We start from the raw sequence: 12,884 nt of genomic DNA on the forward strand, positions 1-12,884 counted from the left end.
ATGAAAGCCCTGTGGGATCCATTCGCTTTAGTGTGGCAGCAAATTTACTCTGGACTCTGTCTGGCCTATGTTCAACGGTGTCCTTCTATTCAGAAGTGCACAAAACTGTGGTTGACGGCACTTTTATGCAATCCTATAAAGATGGACACTGCCGGATCACAGGTCAGTTAGCACCCACAGTGCCTCCATTTGCCTCACTATAGGGAATCTTCTGCCAGGGGTTCTGTCTGAATCATGTATTTCAGAGATGTACACTGAAACGCCGGTGCAAGCGTACAGTGCAGTATAAATGTGCAGCCTTACTGTGATCTTTGGGAGGCAGAATGAAAAAATCTATAGAATGTGATGAATTGGTTTCATTTATTTTTTTATGTTCCTCATGCGGTATAAGTGATTAGGTGACTTTGTTCTTCAGGTCGGTGCGATTACAGCGATACCATATTTAGGCCTCTTTCACACGTCCATGTCTCCCGTATGTGTGGCGAGTTTTCACATGTACCGGAGACATGTACACACGTAGACCCATTCAAGTGAACGGGTCTATGCACATGTGTGTTTAAACGGACCATGTGTTTGTGGGCAAAAACCTGACATGTCCGTTTTTTAATGTCACCACGGGACGCAGAACGTCCCACACGTGTGCACGCTGATAACACACATGGATGTCATCCGGGTTACATGCATCGGCACCAGGGAAGAAGCATTACACTAAGCTGTGGTCACAGGCGCTGAGTGCTGAACATGGCTCTAATCATTCTCTCCTGCTCTGCAGGGGAGAATTATGAGAGTTATATTTAAGTAATAAAATAGACAGCAGGCGGCGGCTGATGGAACTATTACTCCCACCTGCCTATCCCTGCTGCCGCTAACAACTGTGACAGCACGAGTGGCTGATGGGGGTATTCATCAGCTGCTGCCTACTCTATAAATAAATAAATGAAAAAAATTGCCTGAGTTCCTCTGTATTTACTATTACTAGCTAGGCAAACTCACAGCTGGGGGCTGCAACCCTCAGCTGTCAGCTTCAGCAAGGTTGTTTATCAAGAATAGAGGGTCCAAAAGCTGTTTTTTAAATGATTTAAATAAATAATAAAAAAAATGCGTGGGGTCCACCCCATTTTTGAAAACCAGCCTTGCTAAAGCTCACATCTGGGGGCTGGTATTCTCAGGCTGTTAAGGGGCCATGAATATTGACCTCTCCAACCTAAAAATAGCAGCCTGCTGCCCCCAGAAAAGGCACATCTATTAGATGCTCAATTTCTGGTGCTTTGCCCAGATCTTCCCATGTGCCCTGTAGTGGTGGCAAGTGGGGTTTATATTTGTGGAGTTGATGCCACCTTTGCATTGTCAGGTGATATCAAGCCCATGTCTTAGTAATGGAGAGCCGACTATTATACACCTATCCATTACTAATCCTATAGTTATATGATCAATGACACAGCCAGAATAAAGACTTTGATTAGAAATAAAACAAAGCACATTTTCTTTTTTATTTAAAAATAACAAGCACAGTTATACTCACTTAATGCCTAATTCCACCGAAGCCCTTATTCTCCTGTAATAAAGCAAAAATAAAAGACAACCATATCCCTCTTCTTCGCTGTCATTCTGTCCCATGCCATAATCCATGTTTGGGGGTAACTAGTTGTCAACCTGGATGGTGCCAAGACACGACCGTCCAGGTTGAGAACCACTGGAAATGAGCTGCTGTGAGCGCAGCGTCAGTGACCGGTGGTGATGCCATTAAGGTTACCTCCGGTCACTGAGGCTACGTTCCCAGCCAGGCTGAACTGCTGTGACCTCGGTGAGATCCCAGCTAGCACTGTTTTCAGTGATACCATGTTTAAATTTAATTGCGTGTTATTCCACTTTTTGTTTCGCAGTTTGATGATAAAGCATTGCTTTTTGCCTTTTTTTATGGTGTTCACTAAAGGGATTAACTAGCAGGACAGTTTTATAGGTCAGGTCATTGCGGATGTGGCGATACCAAATATGTGAACTTTTATTGCTTTTTTTCATTGAAATATTTATTTAGAGATAGAATTAATTTTGATTTTTTTTATTATTATTTTAGATTTTTGAAAAAACATTTTTACAATTCTTTAAAAAAAATGTTTTTCTTCATTCTAACTTTTTTACTTTGTCCCACTATTGGACAATCATTTTTTTCAGGCTGATTGCTTCTATAGTATGGAGATGAAGCAGCATCTCCATGCTTTAGAAACTGTCAGCTCTGCACTGACAGACAAACTTGCTCAACATGCACTGGGCATAAACAGCAAGTTTTCTAGGTCTTGTGACTCGGATGTCATCATGACGCCATTGGGTCACCATGGCAATGATCAAGACCCCTCATCACGCCACGGGGTCTCCGATACAAAGGTGCTTTCAGGCCTCTCTGTTGGCTTTCGGAATACTGCGATCATGTTCGATCGCAGCATTTTGGGAGTAAAGTGCCAGGAGCGGACCACTTCTGTCACCTATTACCGAGTGTCAGCTGTCATAATCAGCTGACATACAGCGGTGATCGCCCGCGCACCCCCTGAGTGCGCGGGAGATCATGATGACATAATATTCCGTCCCTGGTCAAATGGGCCGGCCCATGGCAAATGGACAGAATATTACGTCCGATGTCAGAATGGGGTTAAGTCAAATGCAGTGACTAATTTGAAAAAAATGGAGCAGACAACTGAATGCTGCTATTTTTTCATGTGGACATCAGTCTGTGTAAAAGAACTTTTACACGACCTATACCATTGAATTGCATTTGATCATATGCTGTTGTTTGCTATATTTTGCATTCGGACTGGAAACGTTGAGTTAAGTGTATTATATGTATAAGTCCCTAAAGTGTTTTTCCATTTGCATCACTGTTGTGACCAGTGATTGATTCTAGCGGTCACATGCTCTAATTATGACATCACCACTGCAGAAATGTCAACAAAAACAAAGCTTTGCATGTGATTGCTCCAGTCAATCACGGGTCATAGAAGTGATGACTTGACAAAAGGTTTGGGTTTGAGGGACAGGATACTTGCAGACAAAAACAAAGGAAAACCACTTTAAAGTGCTCTTGTGGTCAAATATAAAAAATGTCTCTATACATAGCAACCATGTAGTCAATATGCTAAGGTATATCTTTTATATGCTGATCTTGCTGCAACTCATGCCCTCAGGTCTCCTGTTTTGATTGTCACAAAATGGTGACCACAGTTTAGATGCTATTGAGATGAGCCAATTAATAGGAAATGAGCTTGTTCCCTACTATCAACCTGTTTAAACAGGACAGCAACTATGTAACAAACAAGCAACACTTTAGTTGGTCAGGTAGAATTCATTCTAAGCCAGATTAAAAAATCATCATTATTGGCAGCTTCTAGATAGCCAGTCATGTAATGCTCTGAGGAACCCTGCAGCAAGTCCCAGTTCACTGCTCTCTGTCAGACCTGAGGGGAGGACACATAAGGGATCGGCTGGACTATCAAGGGACAATAAAAGGGTGTGAATTTAAAAGCTAGTCAAGCTTTTACAAAACGTTTTTTAAAACTACAATTCTTTCACAGTATGTTCAAGAGTAGGTTGTCTGTAAAATATATTGTATTTCATAAATTGTTTTCAATAAATATCAACAATGTCAAAGCATTATCAACCCACTTTATTATATAATTAATTATATGTATATTTCAGTTCAGCCAATTACAAATCTTGTCATTTATTTTATAGTAAAGCACTAATACTTTGCTTTACATCATCAGTTACCCTATTGGCAATATCACTAGACCACTATAGAGCGATTTTCCTCCCAGTAGTCTTTCCCTTTTTATTACATCATAGCTCTAAAGCTGCCTTAACAGCAGCTGCTTGGCACAGTTCATTCATATTCAGCTTGTTATCCACAGACATCCTCAATGTTAATCCATCATAGCACACTGGCTTATTAGTCACATAAAAAGAGAAAAATGCTAAATGCGGGCATGAATCCTCTGATATGGGAGGCAAGCAGAATAGATGGTCATTTTGACATTTTAGAACACATTCCAATATAATATTGTTATTCAATTTATTTTAACATCGTAGCTGCTTGAGATATGTCCACAACAGTATGCTGTAGGATGTGTTTATTTCCAGATGATAAGAAAAAAATGATTCCGTAGTGGTGAAGTGTGGCAGAGAAAAATCCCAGTACAATCCTAGTTATGTAGCTGGTTATCTATAAGGGATAAATCCAGCTAAGTGCAATTTTATAAGGATCTAAATTTGCAAATTGTCCCAAAGGTTCTATATTCAGGCATCCTTATAAATATTTCACATATTTTCTCAATAATAAAGGGACTTTTTGACTAGCTTTTTGGTTACTTCTTATATTTACACTCACACAACACCGGCATTGAGTACCAGTTTTTTAGGATATTCCACATATTTTTATTTTCCCACAATCCCAAAGCATTTGTGCACACAATGTCTTTTAGACGACAGTGTACCTGCATAATTTTTTGCAGCAGAAGACGTTCCAGTAACATGTCGGTGGTGTGACGGGGTGTACGGCAGAGCAAGAAGGAACAACAGGCCAAGGGATGATTCCACAGATTTATTATCAAGAACGCTGGAACAACACATGCAGGTAGATCTACAGAGTCCACAATTAGTCCAACGGAACAGGTTCGGGGGCACCTCCCGATAATCCTTGTGCCAGCTAACAAAGCAATAGTCCACACGAGTCCAAGGGATCACAAAACAATCCCACGAACGACGAGATATGTCCTCAGCTCAAGTCTCGCCTCGTTCGCTTCCGCAGTCACAGATGGACATGGGGTCTTGCCTCAGCTAAGAATCCCCACTCCTTCTCCTTCAAAAGTCAACTCACATCTGATCTCAAAAATAAGAATGGATTGTCTGAGCTCCTGGGATCCGCCCATGAAGGGAGGTAGGGGTCACACCTTCTGTTCAATGGTTGGGTCCACCAGAAGATTCTATTCTGGTCGGCTCCGCTTAGTCTACGTAGTATGTACATTTGACTAGCCACCTGCTGTGAGGAAGAATGGCTATTCCTTCACTAGTTGACAAAGCTTAATTACATTAAAGCTTAGGGCTACAAGTATTGGGGGAAGGAGACATTGTTACAGGTGACTCCCAGCACAAGAAAATACATAAATTACAGCTAATAGAAACCAGAGAACAGTTACATACATCAAATGGCATATTTTCAAATACAGGACAGGGCAAAAGTACATATCATGACAATCCCTTCCCCTCCCAATTTGTGTACGTACTAGGGACCTCTACAGGTCGCTGGTTAAGTACACACAGGCAGAACGTAACTTACATGTGGCTTCATGCAGCCACGAATTGGCATCTTAGCTCTCCCACATCATTGCCCAGGAGAACATCTGCAGGCAGACCACCCATCACCCCAACCACACATCGCCTGACCCCAAAACCAAAGTTCAGATCCACAGTGGCTGTGGGAATAATCCTCCATTGTCCACCAGCCAGTTCAATGACAATCCCAGGTCCTCTATGGATTGCCTCAGGCCGAACCACTTGGGGATCAGCCAGTGTGAGGAAAGCCCCTGAGTCACAAAATCCAATAAGTCTCTGTCCATCCAGCACGACCTCCTGCAAGTGCTTACCTCGATGAGCAGGAGTCGTCATAGCTGCGGGTCGCACACCATAATCTCCTAGTGGTGCAACATGGGTGGGTGAGGCACTAGGCCGGTCCTCACGTAGTGGTGACACGTCTTCCTCCATGGCACTTGGCTGTACATAATTAATAATACGACTGGGTACAGGATCAATCCTCATTTGAACAGCTGGGCAGGAGGCTTGCAGATGCCCTGGCTGCCCACATCGATAGCATCTGTGCTGGGTCTCACTCCATCCAAGGCGTCCTCTTGGGCGAGGGGTAAGGGAACCGGGAGGCCGGCTCCCACCTGAAGGTGCTGTAGGGGTTTGAGGATGACTCCTCCATGGGCTGGCTGGGCATGAGGCCTGCAGATGCCCCTTATGCCCACAACCATAACACCTGCGCTCTGCTACTTCCTCTCCTCGTCGTATTCCAGAAAATGCAGTAGAAGCAACTGGAGGCACATTTACACGGGTATCAGCATGAGGTGGTGGCTTAGAGGAACAGGGAACAATGGGGACAGAAGAACTGGGGGCCACCGGTGTTGTGGGGCTGGTAGGCCTCTCTCGATCCTCTAACAGAACCCTCCACTGAGGCTTGATGGTGAGAGCCTCATCAGCGAGAGATGCAGCTTCTTCCACTGTCGCTGGTCTCCTCTCACGCACCCATTCCCTGATCTCAACAGGGCACTGGGCAAAGAATTGTTCTTTTAGGATAACCTGGAGAAAGGTGTTCCAGGTTAAGGCCTCCTCTGCCTCCAGCCAGCGATGACATATTTGTTTGAGTCTATGAGCATATATCTTAAAAGACACTTCCCCATCACAGGCTAAAGTACGGAACTGAGTCCTGTAAGTGTCTGGCGTCACAGCATAATGTTCTAGAATAGTTTGTTTAATCTCCGCATACTCACAGTTCCCCCGAGGGTCCATAGCTCTATAGGTTTCAGCAGCTCCACCCTCTAAGAGCCCCACAAGATGTCTGACTCGCTCCCTTTCCGGGACTTCCATTAATCGACACTGATGCTCAAAGTCCTGGAAGAAGCCCTCAATGTCGCCTGCAGCCTCCATTAAATGGCTTGAAGTCTTTGCGGGACACTCTGGGGAGTTCCCTCATGGTGGGTGCTGGGGTTACAGTCTATCTGGAGCTTCTAGCTGCTTCCAAAGCGATCTGCCTCTCCAGCAATGCCATCTCCTGAGCTTTGTCCTCGGCTCTGTGAATGGCCTCCCTCTCCCTCTCCTGAGCTCTGTGAATGGCCTCCCTCTTAACTTCTATGGTGGCCTCCTCTCCCAGCACTGCCATCTCCTCCTCATACCACACAACCCACTGACTTTTTTGGGTATTTACCTCCGGCTGCAGTCTTTCCTCCATTTGCTGTGAGGATCCTTCCTCAGTGTCATCTTGCAGGCGAACTCCTTCCAAAGCCTCAATTAGCTGCTCCTTGGAGAGTCCTTTAAAACGGATTCCTACTTCACAGGCCTTTGATTGTAGGCTCCCCAAAGTCCAGTTCTTGTACACTGCGGTGCTGGTTCCCGATGTTGGGCCATTGTCCTCCATTCCTTCTGCTCTGATCCCGCTGCTTGCCACCAGTTTGTAATGGGGTGTACGGCAGAGCAAGAAGGAACAACAGGCCAAGGGATGATTCCACAGATTTATTATCAAGAACGCTGGAACAACACATGCAGGTAGATCTACAGAGTCCACAATTAGTCCAACGGAACAGGTTCGGGGGCACCTCCCAATAATCCTTGTGCCAGCTAACAAAGCAATAGTCCACACGAGTCCAAGGGATCACAAAACAATCCCACGAACGACTAGATATGTCCTCAGCTCAAGTCTCGCCTCGTTCACTTCTGCAGTCACAGATGGACATGGGGTCTTGCCTCAGCTAAGAATCCCCACTCCTTCTCCTTCAAAGGTCAACTCACATCTGATCTCAAAAATAAGAATGGATTGTCTGAGCTCCTGGGATCCGCCCATGAAGGGGGGTAGGGGTCACACCTTCTGTTCAATGGTTGGGTCCACCAGAAGATTCTATTCTGGTCGGCTCCGCTTAGTCTACGTAGTATGTACATTTGACTAGCCACCTGCTGTGAGGAAGAATGGCTATTCCTTCACTAGTTGACAAAGCTTAATTACATTAAAGCTTAGGGCTGCAAGTATTGGGGGAAGGAGACATTGTTACAGGTGACTCCCAGCACAAGAAAATACATAAATTACAGCTAATAGAAACCAGAGAACAGTTACATACATCAAATGGCATATTTTCAAATACAGGACAGGGCAAAAGTACATATCATGACAGGTGGTGTTTTTCCTTAAAAGTTTTTTTTGAAGGTGCCATGTTTAACTCCATATAACATATTTATGACTTAAGAGTGGAAGACCCAGAAGAGTGAACCAGTCCCTTCTATTAGTCTCTACACAGCTTTTGAAGTATGAAGCAGTTTAAAAAAAGTTTCAAAAGACAAAACATTTGCAAAGCAAGTTGTTTTCACGTTGCTGTGCTTATGTTCATCCTTTTTGGCATTGTTAGTGCTTTTTCAGGCAGGTTTCAGGAAGAATCTGCTTGCAAAAGATGCCACATGCACATAAACTAATGCTGTTTCCTTTCATTTACTTCATAGGGAAATACTGTAGAACTAAACACTAGCAATCAAAGATTGTACAAGGAGAAAAGGTGTATCTATGCGATTGGAACAAATTTGATGGTACTGTGATTCTTTGCTGCATCACTGCTCGTGTATGAACATAAACTAAAAAGTATTGAATGTGTGGGCAGGACACCATTCCGTGGTGTAAAGCTCTCACACATTGAAAAAAGGGGGAACTCTCCTTAAATATATGAAAAAAACTGAAGGAAGAGGAGTTTTATGAATGCATATAAAAAGATTTTATTAGTTATACAAAAACAACAGTTATAATCAAATAAAATTGTAATGAATAAAGTGCAAGAGATAAACAAGTAAATTTGCCAGTAATGGGTCTTTCAAACATGCCCTAGAATAACCAATGTGCAGCGAAAGGTGCAGGTGTTTACCACATTAGTCACAAAGTTTAGCAATAATATGCAGAGGCAAAGAGAACCTCAAAATATATGCATGGAGGGGAACACACCACTTACCAAAAGGGCAAGGAAGGACGAAGGTTAGAATAGAGGCAAGAGCTAAAGCCCCTGGAGGTCATGTTCCCATGCAATGCAAAGTACAGATAGTCTAAAAGCTGCAACATAACACATGTGTCTTTTGTGCATAATTTGCTGTGCGATCTTGCCTGGTATTTTACACCTATTTTAAAGTGGACCGTGCTAGGACTTGTGCCCTCTGTTTTTCAGTATTGTCGTTAAATCTGTTGCAAAATTAAAAATATATAAAATCTACATCATATACAGTCATGGCTGAAAGTGTTGGCACCCTTGAAATTGCTTCAGGAAATAAAGTATTTCTCCCAGAAAATTATTGCAGTTACTCAGGTTTTGTTATGCACATGTCTATTTCCTTTGAGTGTATTGGAACAATACAAAAAAACAAGAGAAAAATTGGACATAATTTCACACAAAACCCTAAAAATGGGCTAGACAAAACTGTTGGCACCTTTCCTAAATTGTGGGTAAACAACTTTGTTTTAAGCAAGTGATGCTCGATCAAACTCACGTGTGGCAAGTAACAGGTGAGGGTAATATGAAAATCACACTTGAAACCAGATAAAACGAGAAGTTGACTCAATCTTTGCATTGTGTCTCTGTGTCTGCCACACTAAGCATGGAGAACAGAAAGAAGAAAAGAGAACAGTCTGAGGACTTGAAAACCTAAATTGTAGAAAAATATCAACAATCTCAAGGTTAAAAATCCACCTCCAGAGATCTTAATGTTCCTTTGTCAATGGTGCACAACATAATCAAGATATTTACAAACCATGGTACTGTAGCTAATCCGCCAGGACTATAGGACATGTGCTACATTTGGTAGTCTGATTAATGCCCTTGAACTTAGACTGCTTTCACACATCAGTTTTTTGCCGTCAGGCACAATCCGGCGAAATTTGAAAAAATCGGATCTAGTAAAAGTTGCCGCTGGGTCCGCTTTTTTCTCATAGACTTGTATTAGCGCTGGATTGCGATGGATTGCCTCATGTTTCATCCGTTTTTTGCGGGATCCGTCGAAAGTTTGTTTTCCGGCGGTTGGAGAAAACAGACATAGGAACGTTTTTTCTGTCCTTTGAAAAAACAGACAGCGACGGATCTGACGAAAATCTCTCTCTCTCCTCCCCAGAATCCAAAATAGCCGGCAGATCCACAAACTCGGATCTGGCTAAAAAACTGATCCGTTGCATCAGTTTTTCACAATTTCCGACGGACCCGTTTTTTACAAAATTCGCCCGATTGTGCCTGGCGAAACAAACCTGATGTGTGACACCAGCCTTACACTGATTTTTGTTTACTGCATAAACATGGTGGATATATTAGTTTGTACTGATGTGACTCCTAGAACAGAATTGCCAACTGACACACTCCCAAAACTTACGACAACGGAATCAACGTAGAAAACTTTTAGTCAGTAAAATGTTGTCAAATTATGCTCTTTGGCTGAGTGGCACATGAATCTAGGATAGCAATAATATCTCAGAAATCATTCCAAATTAATGGCACAAAAAACCCCACAATGGACAAATATTGAGTACCTGTCTTATTGCCGACTGCCATTGCAGATAAGCAAGGCACCATAGCAACACAAATGATCCAGAATAAAACAGGCTTCATTCTGAAGAGGAATCATGTGATCCAGCATCCAAATAAATCTGCAGGAAAATAGATAATTCATCAATATTGAATATTTAATAGAACATCATAAATAGCATCAATTTGTTCTGAACAATGTTTTAATGAAAAAAAACCATAAAACACACTCGAGCATTTGGAAATTAATATGGGAAATACAATTTTCATAGTTACTATGCAATTTAGTGAAAATTACAAAAAACAAAACAGCAATAATTGAATGTAAATAATAAATCATAAATATGTCAATTGTAAAGTAAAAAAGAAAATGTAATTATTAGATAGTTGCATAATTCACGTACAATTTTGTTTTCTCCACAGGGTTTTTTTTTCCAATTAGCTTACACAGTTGTACGGCAAAATGCTTGCTGTATATTCTACAGTTCTAAAAACTCACAGCAGCTACTCTAGGTGCAGAAATAATCACTGTATAAGCAGGTCCATAGGATACAATCATTATCTGGCTGATCTGCTTCATAACTTTTTCTGATTTGATCACCATTATTGTAATAATCATAGAGTGTTTGAAACTCAATCCCGTTTCAGAGTAAAATAGTCATTTACTTTATTGGAACTGGAACAAATTTTGTCTTTAGAGTGTATAATATTAAAAATGTGCGAGGTGAAATTATGCCCATAGCATGCCATCAAAAAGTGAAATTAGCAAAGATCGGCACACTGTGACACAAATTCCTAGAATCCTCCAGAAAAATGACCAACCTTATATACGAATATCCTTTAAATTGCAGCATGCAATTCACTATGTCGATGTGACCTTAGAACACACATGCATCCCAGGCCTAGTCACACCTAGATGTCCAGGCCCAGTGTGTATGACTAGGCCTAGGCAGATTTCAAAGTTGTAACAATGTCATGACATCATGATGTGTGCCGTGATCTTACGACAAACATTATAAGTCGCGACTGCCAGCTGTGATTAGGTCCAGATTGACCGTGAACATGTAAGAGTCATCCCAGGCTTAGTCCCAGCCTAGCAAGAAAATATACACCATTCAGGACAGTGTACAGGACCATTCAGAGTACAATGCACAGCGAAGGTCAGAGATGAAGCATTGGTTGTTTTTTTCAACATTTTACAACTTTTTACATTTTTTCTTACATATTACATTTATTCTGTCCTAGAGTCTCTCCAGTCGCCAGGACATAATGAGGGACATTCAATTTGTTGGGTAATAAATTTGCTACAAATCAAATTTCGAAGCAACTCCATGTGATTTGACGAATTCGAATCTCATCTCTAATACACATTTTACAGTTTTTATAGGCTGATTCCACACTTTTTTTTGTTCTTCTATGCCATGACTTTGCTTTAAGCAACATTCCTAGAAAAACTCATACAATTGCCCATATTTTAAAAAACAAAGTGTTTCTATTTTTGCCAAGGTGTAATTTAATCGCTAATTTACTGATGTATGTTGTGACAACTATAGACTGTATTTACCTTCTTTAACCCACCACACTTTTTCCACTCCATGGATGTTGCAGTAAAGATGCAAAACTTTTCTAATTTACCTTTTCTTTGTTTTTTGATCTTTTAAAAAAAATTGCAGTTCATAAATGTGTTTCAAACCTACATTATTTCAGTTACATCCTCTAGTTTAACAAACTGATAGGTATGGCGTAAATGGCTTTAAATTTAGGCACAAATGTTTAATAAACTTGTCTCCGAGCAGATAAGACACTATTTATTAACATAATCATTGTAGTGCTCTGGAAGGCAAAGAGGGCATTTTATTTCATTTTTGTGTACAATAAAAACACTAAACTCTTATTTTTGGCTTCAATCAACAATTTCTTTTGATCTGACTGCTACTGGATATACTTTACCTATGTCAAAAGAACTCAAAGTCTCCAAGGCCAGCAGTCTGCATGTGTCAGAGGTATGTCAGGCATTGCAATGCTTCTGTCTGGTGTGGTGACTATAAAGACACAACATGAGGACCATGGAATGAAGCAATTATATAGAATATGCTGGTGAACCAAGAGTAAAGGTGGCCATACTAGATGAACCCATCAATTTCAGTGGGATCGGCTGGTCTAATATGTATGGTGTTATGGTGTTATGGTTATTCTCCTCCCAAAAGCAGATGTGGGAAGAGGGAAGGTTACTTTGTTCTTTAGAAAGATAAGCCCCTGCTTTAGGTGCCTGGTAGCAGCTTATTCCTCTCTTTCTAGTGAGAACATGTGTACCCTTAGGAAGGGAAGGTTGGGAGAAATAGATATCGGCTAATTGAACTTTTGGGCTATAAAAAACTAAGACAAAACCAAACTAAAAATATGTACCCTACATATGCCCCACAGTATGTAAATAAGTAAATAGTAATTGTAATGTAAATAACATAGGGTACTTAGCACTATTTTGATCAATAAAGCATAAAAGCCATCCCACCATGACAAGGTGTACCATCTGTAGACCATTGGGACAGTCTTGTCTCTAGTATTAAAACCTTACCACAGTTTTATTGT

The 12,884-nt window shown here is 41.4% G+C and overlaps 1 protein-coding gene across 2 annotated transcripts in view; it reads right to left on the reverse strand.

Moving 5' to 3' along the window:
• COL19A1 (collagen type XIX alpha 1 chain) overlaps positions 1-12,884 on the reverse strand; it is a 1,614,879-nt gene that overhangs the window by 1,564,856 nt on the left and 37,139 nt on the right. For both annotated transcript variants that reach the window (XM_077289962.1, XM_077289964.1), the window contains exon 2: positions 10,301-10,417. In XM_077289962.1, the coding sequence (XP_077146077.1) occupies positions 10,301-10,379 (79 nt within the window). In that variant the 5' untranslated portion in view covers positions 10,380-10,417. The remainder of the gene's footprint in view (positions 1-10,300; positions 10,418-12,884) is intronic.

This window comes from Ranitomeya variabilis, chromosome 2 (assembly GCF_051348905.1).
Source record: "Ranitomeya variabilis isolate aRanVar5 chromosome 2, aRanVar5.hap1, whole genome shotgun sequence".
Lineage (NCBI taxonomy): Eukaryota > Metazoa > Chordata > Amphibia > Anura > Dendrobatidae > Ranitomeya > Ranitomeya variabilis.